Genomic DNA, 17,660 nt, shown 5'->3' with positions numbered 1-17,660 from the left:
ATTCTTCATTCCAAAACTTCTCCCCATCCTTTCCAACTTCCATTGCACTCCAAGCATAACACTTCTGCAGCGCAAATAACTGTGGTAACGTGCAGTTCAAAACTAGCATACAGAAATGCCCTCGTTCTGCTTATTATTCTTTAGCCACCCAAATCAATTCCCAATTCTTCTACTTCACAGAAATGGAATCTTCCAAGTTACCTCCTGACTCCTGTTACCAGCTGAGACACTATGAATATTGTTAAATGCAAAGTGGTGGGGTTTTAAATGAGCAGCACGTCTGCAAGGACCCAGGTGACAGGATAGGTACGTGGTCCTCAGAAGGATGATTCCATAACTGGATTAGATGTGACAGCACTGTTTCACTATTTATCCAGAACACTTGTTTCATTTATAATCAGGGAAGATTTTTATTTTATTATAGCATTTTTAATTATAAAACTGTTCGGGGGTAGTACTACCACTGATGCAAGGCAGTATTTTGAAGATGCACGAAGTCAATTAAATGGATATATTGAAAACTACTTGTAATAACCCATAATGTTAAAAATCTAAGAACCTGTATGCTTGCAGCAAAAAAGGAAACCAGCAGCATTTACTAGGGCTGTGCTCTTGGAATGAACGCATCAGCATGTCACATTCCACATGTAAACCTTAAAAATCAAACTTCCAAATAACTGACATTATCAAAGTAATAACCTCATCAGCCACTAACTGTGAGTCTTGTTTTGCTTTAGAAAGTTCTACACTTGACAGATAAATGGACACTGAGGATTACCCTTTAGTAAATAGTCAATGGTTTTTCTTCACTAATAAACCAAATACTATGTTATTAAAGTGTTATTAGAGGGCCATAACCTATAAAAATATTATAAAACTTACAAGAGAATGCCATCTCACTTGAGCGTAGGCCCACTTACTCCGAGACCAAGATAAATGTTCTGTAACATTCCAGAAAGCTGGTCAACCTATAGAGACCTTTTCCCTAAGAAAGGAAAAAGAATACATTTACCGTAGTAATTCTTTTTGTAGAAAGAAAATACAGACAAACTTGATCAAACAGCAAGTGATAATGCAACTTGATCAAACAACAAAAGATAGGGTGATCAGTGAAACTATTTGGCAAGTAATAGAAAAGTACCGTTTCTAAACAAAAAGTCAGCATGAGGTCTTATTCTGAGCTCAGGTTAGAACACATAAACCCACAGTTCTGCTTCACATGATCTTCCCCCATCTCCCACAGGAAGGTTTTCTGCTTGAACCGACCGTTCTGTGGACACCTCAGGTAGCCCCGCAGACACTTCTCCGCTATCTTCCCACCCCCCATTTCATTTCTTATTGCCACTTTGGGGCCAGAGCAACTACTTTATGCTGTTGGTATTAAAAGAAGACCAAAACAGAATAATGTACAGCTTTTGTGTCATTATATTTATATTCAGTATTCCTTGCAGAGCCCCAAATGTTTGCTTGTTTAATCAATGTAAAAATATACCAGGTATGAAATACTTTCTCTTGGGATACCTTGTACAGTAGCTAGCAATGTCTAGTATTACATACTGTTGCACATATATATTTCATATATATTTTGGTATCTCAGTATCAAAATGCAGAGGCACAGAGACATGCAGAGCAAACCCTGTCACTGCCTGAACCAAGGAGCACCGACTGCTGTCAGAAGAGAAGTGGTGCTGCTTGCAGACAGGGAGTCTGCTCCGGGGACTCACACTCGCCAAATCCTGCAACAAGTGATACCTGCTCCTCTTCTGCAGATCTCACACACGTGCGCGTGCACATACACACACATGCACACCCCAAGTAGCAGTTTGAAGGAGGTTGAAGCTATTTTTATTGTTTTTTTTAAAAGAAACAAACAGCAAATCTAAAAATCATTTTAAGAGTTAGCCCATTTCCCACCAAGCAGTTCACAGTTTGCTAAGGCATTCAAGGTTCTTAACTTAAAAGTCTAAACACTACCAGTGCTGAGCGCATCAATAGGCACCACCGAGTACGCTACACAATCCACAGCAGGCTTCAGTCATACCAGTAAATTATTTTATACTTTCTATATACATAAATATTACCAGATGCAATATTTAATTCCTTTGGGACAAATATTTCATTCTCCCCCACTTTGTTTCTGTCTTTGCATTCAGTCAATCATTCAAAAGTTCTGTTTAAAAACAATACACAACCCAAATAGTCACACCATACACACAAACAGCTTGGCGTAATGTTGCCAATAGAGACATTTTAAACCCTAACAGCTTGTGTTAAGCACACAAAACATGCCTTCATTTTGTTCTGTCAAATGTCTGTAGTATGATGACACAGTTCAACTAACAATTTTTTTAAAACCTCCTATCAAGCAGAGAGGAATGTTGTGACAACACATTTGGAATTTTATAGCCACCCGTTGGGAGCCCTCCCAAACACAAAAGAACATTTACGTCTGTCCCCACTAACAAAGGATGCAGTCCTGTAATCTTTTTGCACCAGCACAGTTTATGGGCTGGATTTATAAACCTGAAGTCTAAAAAAAGCCAGGGATTTCAGTAAAAAATGAGTATTTTTTATAAGCTATATATAATTATATAATTATAATAAGCTAATACACCCACGCTGTTTAGAACAACAGTTTGATTAATCAAACAGAGTTGGCTTCAGTTTACACCACTGTTCCCTTAGCTTTGATTTTACTACGCTTGAAGCAAAGATATAGTTGATTGATTCGTAGGAAAGATCCCACATCTGTGATCGAGTCAGATTAAATGTTTTTGCAACCAGCTCATATTCTTGTGACAGATCTGTTGCAAAGACGCCTTTATCATCAGTCTGGAGTTAAATTGAAAGAAAAAAAAAAGTTTAAATTAGTTCTACATCAAAAAGGTTTTTTTCTATACATACCAGTTTTATCTTCCAGTTTCATATGTTTTTCCACAGTTCTTTCAACTGCTGGCAATCATTTCATACTTCATTTTCCCTATTTTCACTCAAAAGGAATAAATTATTCAAACATACAAGAAAACATCTTAAAGTGACAGCACAATTTATCAAGAAGATAGGATTTCTTATTAAAAAGGCTAGAGAAAGATGGCTATTAAATGACGCATACATTCAAGCCCTGTCAGTATGCACAGGTCTCCTTATTCCTCTTTTCCCTGTCCTCAGACCTGGCAACTGCAGCCCGCTCTGCATTCCTACACTTTCAGGGAAGAAACCCTCTCACCCTCTGTGCTTCATGTCAAGTAGAACAGGTTTTTGATACTGACTGAAGTACTATGCTAGCAGCAAAAACATATGATCAAAAGCCATCTAAAGATTATTCATCTAAAAGGAGCAAGTTAGGATTATTTAAGGGTTAATGAGATTACCCACCTGCAAATCAGAGTCCTTGTGTCCCCACAGAGAAGAATGCTAAATATACCCTGCTAAATTTATGACACTGTATTATCTCCTTATTCTACTAGTCTTGTTTTTGTAGACCTTTACGGGTAAAATGCTTACTTACGTGACCTCATTGGTCTTTTCACAACTGAAAATGTCTGAAATCAATCTCTAGTCATTATTTTTTCATGTAATATGACAGAGTTCAAACTCAATAATAAGTATATAATAAAGGATTGAGGCTTATTTGAATAGTAAGCACAACGCTCTAATGTATATACATGCACATGGACGATGCTACACATTATAGGGGTTAAACCAACAGGATGATAGTAAAAACCTGCCAGTGCCAGCAGAAGTACTGGGCACCTCAACATTTAAAGACTTTAATTACCTGTCAAGAGAACTCAAGAACTTTCATCCAACACAATAACTACCCAGGTAAGCACAAGCTTACATGCAAGCATTGGACCAATACGTGTAACAGAAATCTGTCAATATGCAAACAGCTAAGAAGCTCATTGGATGTATAGCAACCATTTTATCTATACAGAAAGAGAAAGGTCTTGCTTTACAATAGAACCAGGAGAAATACTGAAAATTCTCATTTGTATTACAAGCATTTCTCAAACAGAACATGAAAGATGTTTTCCTATAAGCAGATGATTTGCTGCAAGGTCAGAAATTGTTGGTGAGTTCTGTGATCCATAAAAGGAGATTGACTTCTCCAGTTTCCCATTGGTTTGGCTCTTTGCCTAAATACATGGTTAAAATAAAAAAAAAAACTTACACAAAGCACTGCAGGGTGGCCCATGTTGTACCAGTATCCAAAATGGTGTTTGTCACAGGAAGGCACTGTCTGAGTTTTAATGTTTGATGTCATGCAAAGTTCTAAGGGAAAAAACAAGAAGAAACAAGGATATATATCAAAACAAAAGACATGTTTCTGACAACATTAATTGACTTATTTCTGTTCCTGACTGAAAATTACAATCAGCTATTGTTGTTTTCTTCGTTTTCTATGCTCCAAATATTTGGTAATATCTTCTGAGGGAAGTTTAGTCATCAGTTTCTTCTGAACTACTGGCTGGGTATAAAATTTATGGAGCTTGCAAAACAGGTAAAGAAAGACCACACAACCTTGCACAGTAACTACAAGTTACTATTTAGTTTTGTTTTCATCCGAGACATCAATTGTTGTCTGCTGCCACAAATATGTCCAAAAAAAGCATTACCAGTGTAGCTTTATAAGCAATTCTCTCACATACAGTGCTGCGTTTTTCTAAGCCACCTCTGGTCAAAGACAAATCAGTTTCTAGATCAGCAGTATGTATCATATTCTGCAATCTAGAGATCACCAAGTAATTTTCTTAACTTTTTTTCTTACCAATAGGTATATGATTTTGTCGAACAAGGGGTACTAACTCTTCTGAACCTGCTGTTGCAGAGTTGAGAAATGTTCCATGTCCAATCCTGTCAGGAGGCAGGCCCAGGAGAATTTTGGTCTCCTCTTCTTGATTTGGAATCTAGAGAGGATGCATTTTACATTCTGTCAATGCAGCACAAACCAGCCCATTAAGTAATGGCAACGGACTTCAAGTTCTATTTTCACAGCATATCTTATCTAAAAGAAAGTGTTAGTGAGACTAAATATCTGCACTACTACCCTGTAAAGAAAGACGTAGTGCATGAAAGTGACCCTCAGCTTGGAACTATAAACCAAGGAAGCCATAATCCTAAACTGGTTTGTAAAAACATGCAATCAGTATTTGCAGTTCTGAAGAACTATCAGTTGGAGGCCTTAGATTAGCTCTGTATGCTTCAGTTTCAAAACTACTCTCTCAAGACGACCTTTAACATCTGTTTTACACAAGGATTAAAGAAATGGTGCGTGAAGACCTTAAACTGCAAGAGGCCAAAAGCAACCAAACAACAAAATGAAACAAAACCAGAAAACCAGACATTAAGAAATATATTTTCAGAAAAGCATGCAGGAACACGCTGCAAAAGCCTCCTTAATGAAACAGAAGCAAGTATAAATAGGCCTGAGAGTTCATATATCTCATGCTTAATTTCTCAAAGGAATAAAAATATTTTCACTATTTATCAGGCTCTTCAGAGTAAACTTCAGCCACCACTGCAACAGATTGCATGCAGAAGCCCAACTCTTTCTACTGATAGAAGCAGAGCTAACAGAACCACTCATGAAAATGTGCAAATTTTACTACACATGACTTCTGATAAATTACCAGGAAGAAAACAGTGGATCTCTTGGAATATTAGTAATTTTTAAGTTCGCACCTAACCCCCCAATAGATACAGTACAATAACAAATAATTTGAAGACTGTTGAAGATTTCTCCTTGTTTTCTTCTCTCTTGTCAAAACGCCCCAAACCTGTTACTACTTTGGCCTGAGAAGTTCAAAAAGCACAGAAATTAATTCTAGTTTCATCAAGGTTTTTATCAAATGAGAATTACAGAGAAGGACCAAACCAAAGAAAACTTTTACCTCTGAAAGATGCAATGCCAGCTTTAGACCTGCTTTTTTTGCTTCTGAGAGCGGTTCTAAAAAATCTTGACCACGTCCTGCCTTGAAGACAGAAACACATCAACATTCTATAACTTGTTTTATGGCACTCCTCCTATTTACAACAGTTAAGAAGCCTAGCAATATCAAAATATTTAATGCAAAAACAGTTACACTGAGTTATTTTTCTTTTCCCATCACTTCAGTTTTGAATGCAGCAAGTCACATAACATTCTGCTATATGAGCACAATTTAGACAAATTGGTCAAGTGTCAGTAGTTCAGATGATGATGCCCAACACCAACAAGCCAACTGTCTTGATTTTGATACCCTTTCTACAACTATCACCCAAGGCTATTTCATTTCAGCTTGGCAGCTATCCTCAAATATTTCTGCTTTCTTATTGTGCAATAAGAATTTAGTGCATCTAAACAAAATTTAAACTAGTGTCAACTTGCAGTCATTCTGATCAGGACAATTTAGTAACAAGACACTTCCCAGATAAATGCCACTTCTCAGTGGCTCTTTTTTCAGTGTCATATTAATCTATTGATTCCTTGTTACAGTATCTGTCCCTTACAGCAACAGGGATTAACCTGGTATCAAGAGTACAAGTAATCCATTCAAACTAGCAACAAAGATCAGACAAAACCTTGTAAGATCGAAGTGTGAGCAGAACCGCTCCCTGTCACACAACACCATGTACTTATCTTCAAGAACAGATCAAAATCAACAAAAACTTACAGTGGGATCACCGCTGAGGTCAAGTCCTACTACAACGCCGTCAGTGGAAAGACGAAACTCTTCAGCAAGTTTAACAGTCTGCTTAGCAACTGCTGGGCCGCCTCTTCTATTTATTGCTATTAACAATCTAGAGTGGAAACACACATATTAAGTTAAATACAAACTGTAATATCAGAAGACCAACAAATATGATACCAATAAAAATGGCACTTCACATCCTCCATGGCTGAGTATAAGGAGTATTTGTACAGGAAACTGTTCAAGGAATGAAGGTACCAAAGTGCAGAGGGACACACATAAGATGAATAGGTTAGCCTATGAAATGCAACAGCCACAGTGAGAGGGAGGGCAGGGAACAATGTGCTGCTCATTTGCCGCCTGCCATATCAGGCGAGCAACCTCTCCGAGGAGCACACATGAAGAATGAGAATGCTTCAGCTTCCACAAATTAATCTAACAACGGTTGCTACGAGAGTATAAAAGACAGGCAAGCAGACTGCCCCTAAGCAACCGCTGACACCTTCTGAAACTTTTCTGCTGATTAGGACTACTTCTCCCTTACAGCAGGTTGCTTGTACAGCCAAGCAAGGAAAATCTCTGCGATCGATCTAAACTGTGAAAAAGGAGTCTTCAATGCAATTTCCATCAAAAGCACTGCTTTTCCTGAAAATGTTGCAGAGAACGGACCGTTTTAGAGCTGAAAAGCTTTACCCAGTTTCATTCTCTACCAGTAAAAAGAAAGATAAAAATTCAGGTTTCCATGCAAATTATCTGTTTCCACTCCATGTAATCTAGTTTAAGCACCATTTTCTTTCCTATGCCAATGGTCTGTAAACTCTGCAAACCACGACCAAGCATCAGACACAAAACCTTGAAACAGAGGTACTCCATGTGCTTTACTTACCTTACATCTATATCCAAGCCTTCTTCTTTACACTGCTTTATACCTTCAAGTACAGTTTCAACGTACATCCTTTTGGTCATACCTATAAACACATACACACATTTGGAATAAACATATTTTATTATGTTGCAGACCCAGCTCTCTAGCCTCAAAGTTTCAATTTGCACCTTTGATTTTAGTCCATAGACTCTTCATCTGTATAGTTCTGATTCTATTTATAAATGCAGCTTTACTTTGAAGCATATATTTGAATTAAGCCTCCTCCTAAGCATCTGGGAGAAAGAAAATAACTTAACATGAACCAGAGAGTAGCAGCAGGACTTATTTTCTGTGTTTCTAAAAAAACACATCTAAAAGAAAATAAAAAATTAAGTAACTGGAAGAAAATATATCAGCTATTTAAAATATTAGCAGACTCAGATGTCGTACTAAAGCAAATAACCCAAATGCTTGGGTAGCTGTTATAACCCATACAATTTTGTCCTCAAAAATCTAATAGTAAAGTGACATGCCTTTACACAGTTAAATCTTTGCTTTTATATTTAAAGTTTTGGGGTTTTTTATTGAACCAACTGAATTTGACTTTACTTGTTATTAACATAGTCTAAACTTTTAGGTTTTACAACACATCAGACTTACAAATTAAAAACCAGAACAGACTGTACCTGTGGACTTTTCTTCTCTAGGAGTGCTCCTCAATTCCAGATATTTGACACCATCATCAGCAAATTCTTTAATAACATCTTTAGTTATCTGATTAATAAATGGCATATTCAACATTATGATAGTAAAGCCTGTAATTGGTTATATTTTCCTTTACAACTAAAAGACCCCATTATTTTTTGGCATGAAACCCCTGCAAAATTTTCAGGCCCTATGTGTTTTTAGCGCTCTCCATCTCTGGAAATACTACACCTTCAGATCCCTCAGTGGTACTAAACAGTTAGGACAAATGAGAATTTCCTTGTCTGAACAGGAACACCCCTCAACCGGTACAGCCATCACCCCTTTCACAGCTGCTGTACCCTTCGGCAAGTTCAACAGCCTGCCTAAACATCCCTTTACAGGAGGAAAGACAAGGACACTACACCACTTTCTGCTCCCTATTCTGACCTCACAACAGTTCTCCTTGACAGTTTTGTAATCTGAGGTGAACAAAGGGCAATTCTAATTCTGTAGTTTTGGTACATAATGAACCAAAGAAGAAACAGAAGACTACAGTAAATCTAAAGTTTGGTAACAATGAAGAGATACCACCTTTTTAAGACGTTATCAGTCCAAGCATCTGAGCAGTCACAATGACCACCATATTGGAAGCTCACTGCTTTCACAAATATTAAACACAGAAGTTATATGAACCCCTGTGTTTTAAAATTAATGTGTTTTACAATAATAATTCTGACTTCCAGCTGAAAGGACCATTGTTGATAATGTTACTTGGAACCCCATGCTGTTAATCCAACTACATTTGACTGTGTGTATTGCTTGCTTGTTTTGAGTGAACTTTTAATTAACTTACCAGTAAAATATCTTCAGTCCTAGTGGTAATCTGATAGATGATCTGAAACATCTGAAAACATCTAAAATAAAAAGTTAAAAATTAATTGGACAAGCATTGAACAGTAAAATTATTATTATAAAAAAATACACTTTGAAAACATGTACTCACTATGCTCAACTAGCAAGCTTGTATACTAAAATTCAAAGACCATCTGAATGGTGACTTCTGATTTTAAATGCTAATAATGCATTCACAACAGAAATTATTATTATTATTATTATTATTGTTGTTGTTGTTACCACAAAGCTTTTTGAAGCACAAAGGAAAACATAAATATGAGTCAATTTTTTCTGAAGTGCATATGCTACAAGTGAAAACTTTCAGTCCCTTAAAAAGGGAGTGAATCAATATGAGCTATCCTTTCACTTTGCAAATATCTAAGTTATTCATAGATACAAGCAGCAAAAAATCGAATGGATTGGCCTGTAAGTAGGACTCAAAAATGTATTTTCTGCAGTCAATGGGTAAGGCCATACATGTCTCTGTTTTGAACTTAAAGGACACTCAGTAACCGTTCATCACATACACACACCCATGCATCTACTCACTCATCTAGGGTTCTTTTCTTTCCTTTGTCAATCATAGTCATTCCGTTCTGGATCTGAAGGTATGGCTTCTGGGCCATAAGTTTCTTCATAGTGGCAGAACTGATACAGCCATTCAAATGAGCATGAAGTTCCTAAAGAAAAAAATCCTGCGGCTTTGTCTGGAGAAAAGGATGGCTTCTACGTATTGTTTGTATTACTGTTTTTGTATCCTATGTTGTTGTTTCACTCTGAGTTTGAAAATAAAACAGGCTACCTCTGCATGCAGCTAAACTTGTTTCCTCATGCTTTTGCACGTGTTCAACTGAGACTGTCCTGTTCGTTCCTTCTCACTTGGCAGGCTGCTGTCAGCACCAATCTCAGTGGGAGCACAGCCAGCTCGGGAAGGGGAGCTCTCCAGCCCAGCACTGCAGTGCTGTGAGTTGACGGGAGGAGGAAGCCAACAGCCACCCCAGTATTAAGAAAAGTATAATAAGGATTCAATAACCCTTTCCCCATATCCACTGTAAGTGAAATGTATGTGTATATTATTTGAAAATAGCAACATCTGTATATCCACTCACCTTTCTATTTTTCATACTTTGAAGTTTCAACTCACACCAGAAATCCAGCAAGATGCTACCTGTGCCTGTTGACAGCAGCGGGGGTAACTGCCCTCCCTTGCCTGAGCTCGCTTTCTGCCTGGCTTTGGACCAAACCTACGAGCCTCAGCTCCCTTCCTCACCTCACCTTCACTCCTGCTTACAATCTCTTGGCTCCCAACACGGGAACGGCTCGCTGGAGCCCTTCCAACTCAGGTGAAACATGTCCACAGAGCCTCTGCACTGTTCCTGATCCCTCGCCCCCCTGGAATGCGCCCCTTTCACTGGGGTCAGAACAACAGGAGAAATACTTCTTCAGCCCTTCGACTGGAAAACGTGTGGGAACTGTAACTCCTTCAAGATTTAATTATTTTAACTTTGTGAAGTATTGTACTTCAGGTTCCTGTTTTAAAGCGCAAAGTTCACAAGCAGAAGAAAAGGTGTCCAAGCATCCTAACGTGTGAAGGAGCACAACTACAGCTGAGCAGCAGGAGCTAGGGCTGCTCGCCGCCTCTGCAAACCAAGCCGGACACGTACTGCTACTGCTGCGTTGTATTTGTCACAGTCTTACAAGTGAAATACCTCAGAGAATTCAGTCAGACGAAAACCATAAACCCTGCAAAACAGGCCACGGGGCGGGCGCCCGGGAAGGCTCGCTGGAGGGCAGCGCCGATACGCTGCGAGGGGGCTACACCCTTCGGGACACGGGGAACAGCGTTATCGGGGACAGACTCCTTGGTCAGCCTCGGGGAAAACAGGGCCAAAATAAAAACAAACCCACGATCCCGCTCAACTGAGGTAACTGGGAGATCAGGCGCTGAGCTGCAAGCCAGCCGCGCCGGTAAGGGCCCGCCACACCCTGCCCGGGGCCAGACCCCTCAGGGACCGCGCGCGTAGAGGGGCCAGTCCCCTCAAGGAAAGCGCGCGCAGCGGCTGCCGCCCGCCGCCCCCCGCCCCCGCCGCTCGCTCACCACTTTGGGCAGCTGCCGATAGAAGTGCAGCTCCGGCTCCCCCGCCATGACGGCGCCTGTGCCAGCGGAAGGCGGTGGCGAGGGTCACGGCGGCAGCACCGCCCCCGGGCCCGCCCCGCCCCCCCGGGCGGCTGCCTGCCCCTGCGCGCCGCGCCCCGCGCCCCCCCCCCTCCCCCCGGGGAAGCAGACGGGCAGCCGGGGCACGGCCGTAAGGAACACTCGAGGCGTGGGTCCGTGCCAGCTCCGCGTTTATTCAAGTGACAGGCCTTCCAGGGCCGCCGCACCCCAGCACTACACGCGCGGGGGTTCAAGTGCAGCGCGAGGGGGCGGCAGAGCCCGATGCGCCGGCGGGGGGGCGGGCAGGCGCCGCGGGCCCGGCGCTGGGCTGCACCGAGCCGTTCCGTGCCGGCCCCGCGCCTCGCTCCGTCACTGCTGAGGAGGAAGCCCTCAGCGCACAAACGCATCGATTTCATTACCGACACCCCCCTTTTTTTTTTTCTTCCTTTTTTTTTTTTTTTAAATTAACTTGGCAAGCTTGCTAGCGCCAGAATACAAGTTGTACCTTTCACTGACACGCAGGTCAAACCCAACCAAAATAAATACGCTCTGCAACGATCCTAAAATCTATTTAAAGTATTTCATATTTAGCTGTTACTGCAATCTAATTTTAAACCCCCCCACAACTTTAAGTCACTAAGCAAATGTTAGCTCTTGCTATGTCCCAAAACAAAAGATAAATCTAATTAACATCATAGAACACTGTGACCTACATATTCCTACAGTAATTCAGGCAAATAAGTTATCCTCCCACAAATATAAAAAAAGACCAAAATAAAATTCGCTGACATATTTAGGAGAAGGTAGCAATAAATTTAAATTCAAGCATACAAATATGAAGTAAACAATATTCAAGTTAAGTTTGCATCTCTTTTGGTGCTTGACAAATCATCTACCTTCAAGCACTGTTCAACATTTTTCATAGAAAAATAGCATGTCATAGAAGAAAGGAAGGGAATTTCAACTTAATCAGTGATCCACTCTTTTATTTTACCTTAGTTAAAGGCAAACTAAGTACAGATACTGTACATTAAAATGTATGCACACAGCAAGAACAGTTGTTCATCATTCTACCTTAAAGGCGCAAATCTCTACATTCTTTTTAGAGCCCTTGCCAAGCACTTACTCCTCTCTGAAACACGTTGTACCCACATTTAAATATACAGAGAACCATCTGCAGGTCCCACATAGCCAACACCGATTAGTAGCACATCAATTAGTGTCCATATTCCAAGTCCACCAAAGCTGAAGAGTTTTCCCAGACCTTCCCGCCACTGGCCCAAATAGAAACGATCAGCTCCAAATCCACCAAGGGTGATGCTATAAGAATAAAAACATGATTTGTTGTAATTATTTTTAGAGGAACTTAGTTTGGGTATCCATACACACTTCCTTCTGACAGACCTACAACTTGACGATAGTTTTGCTCTATGTCATTCGATAAACTACACATTTCTTTTACAAAAAGAGCTGACTGGATTATTAAATGAGGAAGCTTCTGATTAAGTAGCATGCTATTTCTTAGCTAATTAATACTATTCAGAGACATGACAGTTTTTCATTCACAACAAACAATAAAACCTTAATCTCAGATTTATAAACGCATCTTCACTTTTCAAAGCTAGAAGATGCTAAAAAAAACCCAAACAAGCTATAGAGAACAGACCCAAACGCTAAATTCAGCCCCACACAGTAGTCAAGCAGCAGTAAGTTTCCCCAGCTGGTGGCAGAGAACAACTGTCGCTATAAAGGCAAGTGCGTTAGATTGCTTTCTTCATCAGTCTTACTGTAACCTTTGGCTCTAGTAACAGACGCTCTCACGGCCCAACTTACCACATTAAGCACTTTTGAAATATTAAATTTTGACAAAGGTCTTCACCACCAAAAGAACTACAGTTAACTTTCAAATTGCTATTGTGGTGCTCTAATGGCTTAATATTACAAGAATAACCTAAATAGCTTCTTTCAGTACTGCTGAACCGATCTCTCCCCTAATAATTTAAAGTGCAAGAAACTTCATCTTAAGGCATTTCTAGCTTTACAGTTGAGAAGGAAGCCGTAACAACTGTGTACCAATTACAGCAAGCTCAGTGACATCTATTGAATTTACGAACAGCTGCATTCATTTCAGATGCCAAGAAGTGATTTGGACAACATTCAGCTCTAATTGTTTAAAACATATTAAAAAAGGGAGAAAACACCCGTAAATCTGCAGATTTTTTGGAGCATCTGTACCTCATTGGACACCATACAGAATAAAAACCATGTCCTCTCTGCTCAGGAACTGGGTATCTTTGTGAAGCCTAAGAATCATTGGCACATATTCTGAAGAAAGTACATTCAATGCAGACATAGTGGAAATGGTTTCTTTCAAGCTCTGTTTACTGAAGACCACTAGTATAACTGCATATGAAATCTTCGGGCATCCTATGGCTCTAGATTCTAAGCTAGACGATATGAAATATTGGTTATTCAGTACTCCATTAAAAAATACCAAGCAGGAAACCACACAAACTGAAGATTTTATAGACAAGCCATCTACTTCTAATAATATTATCTATTTTAGCTTGACGTTATCTAACAGTTCTGGTGTACCTCAGTGCCAAGGCCGTAGACCACTTATAACCTCCGGTCCAGTTGCAATAGAGCATCTTAGGAAAGACACGATTACCTAAACATTAGAAAAAATTCAAACCTTAATGTAACAAACAAAGGCCACACAGTGAGAAAGAAAATTACAATCAAGAAAATACTGTATTTCTCTAACAAGAGTCTAAAAGGATAGATCGCTAATCAAAGCAAACACTGTCAATATGAAAGCGCATATATACTCCACAGTCCTCTGTTCCATCAATCTTTGTCCCACACCAGAAAACATTAAAAGTCACTGAACAAACAGGGGTAAAATTAAGCTAGTTGGGTGAAGCCAGCATGGATTCTTTTCATTTTCCTACTAAGACATTTTATGTTGATTCCATTGGTGGTGTCAAAATTAGTTTAATTCACAGAAGTGGACAAAAATAAAACCACTATTTTCTTTCATGTGAAGATATACAAGAGTATTAAAACCCAATGTTTACAGTCAGTTGTCACTATTATGCTTAAAATTAAAATGTAACTATAAAAAATTCAATAGATTAATCAAGGTGCAGATTGTTACTGCAATGGACATTAACAACCATCACATATACCCATTACAAAAAACATTAAGAAATTCTTCAGACAAAAATCTTTACATAATCTCTTTTTGCACACCTTACCTAGACAATGAATATGATCCCGTACTGTGCAAGTGGCGTTGTATCGTTGTCGCGGACAAGAAACCGTCATGCAGTTTGTAGAATTTGTACATACGTAATCAGTTGTTGCAAGCTGCCAGCAAAACTGGCATGTCATGTTAATTGTAAAGTTCTCCTGCTCATGGTTATTCTGATCCTATAAAAGGACAGTGTTATCACCTCACTAGAAATAAAAAAATAATCATGGTGTGCATTTATCCAATTGCATTCCACAGATAGACATTTTGGGCAAATTAACAATTACCCTCTTAAGTGACCTCTATGTAGTCTAGTAAAATGGAAAAATCAACATTAGAAAACTGACAAAGCCTTATTAAAGTGCAGTTTAACACTACTGCTTCCTCCAAGCTAAAGCTACTGCTAAAAGGAGGACTCATTCAGTCTCACCTGTAAGATCAGTTTGTACCTCCAACATATATTTAGCCTCCCTGCTCTCAGAATGGTTCAGTTTTGGTAGATCAACAACTTGATTTAACTCAACTGCATTGCTGCATAGCAAAAAGATGCAGTGCAAGACAGGCAAAACAGAGAAGGGTAGGTCCACCTCTTCAGCAACAGCCTGCAGCTGAACCCATTAAACGTATCACAGATCTGCAAGCCTGCCTATGTAAGAACCTGGAAATCCAATTTTTGTATTTTATGACAAGACATCATGTTTTAATTAGAAGATTTAAATATAGGTTTAGAAGTAACAGGTTACTTACAACACAATGAACGTGTGGCTTGACTTTGCAATCAAAAGTGGCCGGCTTCCCATATATACAGGAATAGTTAGTGTTACATGTCATACAGTCTGGCGGCAATCTACTGCAAAGCCCGTTGCTAGGACATTTAGTCACATAAGATGGAATTTCTGTACTTTCTGAAAGGTGAAATATGTGAATAAAATTACAAAAGCAAATAAAAAAAGCTATACAATCAAAAGTGTATATATATACACATTTTCCTTTACACATATATACACACACACACTGCATTTCCTTATTATACAGTGAACAGCATTACAAGTTTGTGTTCTGGGAACCACTGCATTAGGCAAGTGGGCTACACAACATCGTAGGGTACCCTGCAAGGATCTCACAAAAGTTCTATACAGGACAGCACAGCAACACCATTCAGTACAACACCAGAACAGATCTTAGCATGGATTAGCGCCGCCTCAGCCAGTATTTCTCAGCAGAAGTCATCAGTTTAGGCAGGTATAGAAGCAGGTTGACACATAAGCTACTTTTAGTTCAGGTCTAATTAAGTTTACAGCTATCTTAGCCACTTGCTGTTTGCATGTGTTCAGAATTACCTCTTAAGCTACTAGCAAGAACAGTGTTTCAGCCAATCCTCATGTGCCCCTTAGTGAGCTACAAGGACTGTATTTATGTTGGGCAGGCAACAGTAATAAGTTATTGCAGAACGCTGAAGTTTTTCAAGAACTTCCACCATCCTGAGACAGTATAGAACACATGAACCACAGTGGCAGTTTAACTAGTAATTTTCTAGTTGTAAAATCTTAAGTGGACCGATTTTCTGATTTTGTAAACAAAACTAATTGCTACAGTCATTGAAAAGTACTTTGTAATGTGTCACACTGTAATATCTTTTACCACGGTGAAAGCATGCACAGGTTCCTAAGACATAATTCAAAAACTTTACTACTGAACTCAAGACGCTGCAAAACAAGGCCCTCAGAAGAAAAACAAAAGAAACAACATAATACTGTACCTGCTGCTTTAAAATAGGGAGTATTTGTACTTGTTGAAGTTAGACTTTTTGAAAATGTAGACTGCGGCTGTGAATGCTTAGTGGTCATCAAAGATCCCGCTACAAGAAAATAACAGCAGAGAAAGTGATATTTCTAGATTAAAATTCATCTTCAGAAACAGTTTAAATTCAATGCATTGATATGGAATTACAAGTGCAAAATGTAATGAGAATAAAAAAAATAGAAAAATCTGTCTTCCTGATCTATAAATAGCAGGATGCTTCTGTCCAACATTAAAATGCGCACTACAATTCAATAGTTCCTTTTAGACAAGAAATTATTTCAATTCAGTCTTTTTTTTTTTTTTAAATGATGAGAATGACAACACTGCTCAGAGAACAGGTTCTGTTCAGTAGCGGAAAGCGTGTGCAACCATTTAATCCAGCGGCGCAGCCACCGCTTTGATGGAAACCTGCAATAGCTGAACCGGCTGGCGACGCGGCTGGGTTCGCGCACCGGCTGCGCGTTCGTCTCTGCGGAAACCCCGCGGCCCCGCCGCGCCCGTGAGCCCCGGGCACACGCAGAGCGCCAGCGGGCCCTGCCCGGGGGCAGCGCACGGGCCCCGCCGCTGCCGCCCCGCCGCCCCCGGGCTCGCAGGCCGTTAAGGACCAGGCGCGGGCGGCGCGCGGGGCCCACCCCGCCTTTCGCCCCAGGACCTCTGCGCCGGGCTGCAGCCCCGCAGCGCTGGGGGGGGCAGCCCTGCCCGAGGCGCCCGGCTCCCTCCCCCCCGCAGGGGAAGCGTCTCCAGCGAGCCGAGGCCGCAGTCACCTCCCGGCTCGGCCGCTCAGAAGGCTGGCCCGCCAGGGCCGCGCTCGGCCCCCGCTCCGGCGACCGGCTGCCGGCGCTCCGGGGAACAGCCCCCACCTGCCGGCGAGGCGCTAGGAGCCGCCGGGCCTCCCCCGCCCAGCCAGGGGCTCGGAGCGGCCGGGCCGCCGCGGGCGGCGGCCCCCTCCCCCACCTCCCGCCCGTTTCGGCCTCGGGGAGCCCGGGCAGAGCGGCGCTGGCCACGCTCACCGGGCCCGGAGAAGACGTAGAGCTGGGCCAGAAAGAGCGCCGCGCCGCAGAGCCCCCGCAGGGCGCGCAGCCCCGCCATCTTGCCTGCCGCCGCCTGCCGGCTCCGCCGCTCTCGGCCGGGCGGGGCGGGGCGGGGCCGCCGGCTGAGCCGCAGCCGCGCGCTGGGGCCGCCCCTCCGCAGCCCCAGGCGGGAACAGAGCGCCTGAGGGGGAAGAGACGCTGAGGGCCATGGGGGGAGCCCTGAGGCAAGGACACCCTTGAAGGCAAATGGGGGACCCCTGAGGAGAAAGGAACACCCTTTAGGGGAAGGGACGCT

The 17,660-nt window shown here is 41.4% G+C and overlaps 2 protein-coding genes across 3 annotated transcripts; both read right to left on the bottom strand.

Annotated features, from left to right (window-relative positions):
- Positions 1 to 1,829: 1,829 nt before the first annotated feature.
- On the bottom strand, positions 1,830 to 11,355 carry MAPDA (N6-Methyl-AMP deaminase). 2 transcript variants are annotated; one of them, XM_080396127.1, is made up of 10 exons: positions 11,219 to 11,355; positions 9,670 to 9,800; positions 9,080 to 9,140; positions 8,226 to 8,313; positions 7,561 to 7,642; positions 6,657 to 6,783; positions 5,895 to 5,975; positions 4,772 to 4,910; positions 4,175 to 4,275; positions 1,830 to 2,832 (listed from the first exon to the last, which is right to left on the bottom strand). In XM_080396127.1, exons 1-10 carry the CDS (start codon positions 11,264 to 11,266, stop codon positions 2,641 to 2,643), a joined length of 1,050 nt encoding a protein of 349 aa, XP_080252253.1. In that variant the 5' UTR covers positions 11,267 to 11,355; the 3' UTR covers positions 1,830 to 2,640. The 2 variants fall into 2 exon arrangements, with proteins under 2 accessions (XP_080252253.1, XP_080252254.1); XM_080396128.1 differs by lacking the exon at positions 9,670 to 9,800 and having other exon boundaries at positions 11,219 to 11,316.
- Positions 11,356 to 12,244: 889 nt separating this feature from the next.
- On the bottom strand, positions 12,245 to 17,493 carry TM2D3 (TM2 domain containing 3). Its single transcript, XM_080396129.1, has 6 exons — positions 17,345 to 17,493; positions 16,291 to 16,389; positions 15,279 to 15,436; positions 14,536 to 14,710; positions 13,871 to 13,946; positions 12,245 to 12,595 (listed from the first exon to the last, which is right to left on the bottom strand). Exons 1-6 carry the CDS (start codon positions 17,421 to 17,423, stop codon positions 12,430 to 12,432), a joined length of 753 nt encoding a protein of 250 aa, XP_080252255.1. The 5' UTR covers positions 17,424 to 17,493; the 3' UTR covers positions 12,245 to 12,429.
- Between the last annotated feature and the right edge of the window lie 167 nt (positions 17,494 to 17,660).

Source organism: Falco punctatus (assembly GCF_963210335.1).
Source record: "Falco punctatus genome assembly, chromosome: 7".
Classification (NCBI taxonomy): domain Eukaryota; kingdom Metazoa; phylum Chordata; class Aves; order Falconiformes; family Falconidae; genus Falco; species Falco punctatus.
The sequence above is the reverse complement of the archived record's forward strand: the minus strand, read 5'-3'. Positions and strand labels throughout refer to the sequence as shown.

Bases quoted from the DNA above. Each gene is read 5' to 3' on its own strand.
- MAPDA (XM_080396127.1), bottom strand. From the start codon at position 11,266: ATGGCGGGGGAGCCGGAGCTGCACTTCTATCGGCAGCTGCCCAAAGTG. The intron at 8,314-9,079 runs GTAAGTTAATTA...TTTATTAATCAG, and splicing joins GGACTGAAGATATTTTACTG to ATAACTAAAGATGTTATTAA. The intron at 2,833-4,174 runs GTAAGTTTTTTT...ATTTAACTCCAG, and splicing joins GCCACCCTGCAGTGCTTTGT to ACTGATGATAAAGGCGTCTT.
- TM2D3 (XM_080396129.1), bottom strand. From the start codon at position 17,423: ATGGCGGGGCTGCGCGCCCTGCGGGGGCTCTGCGGCGCGGCGCTCTTT. The intron at 13,947-14,535 runs GTAAGGTGTGCA...TCTAATGTTTAG, and splicing joins GGATCATATTCATTGTCTAG to GTAATCGTGTCTTTCCTAAG. The intron at 12,596-13,870 runs GTACACCAGAAC...TTATTCTTATAG, and splicing joins TCTACGGCCTTGGCACTGAG to CATCACCCTTGGTGGATTTG.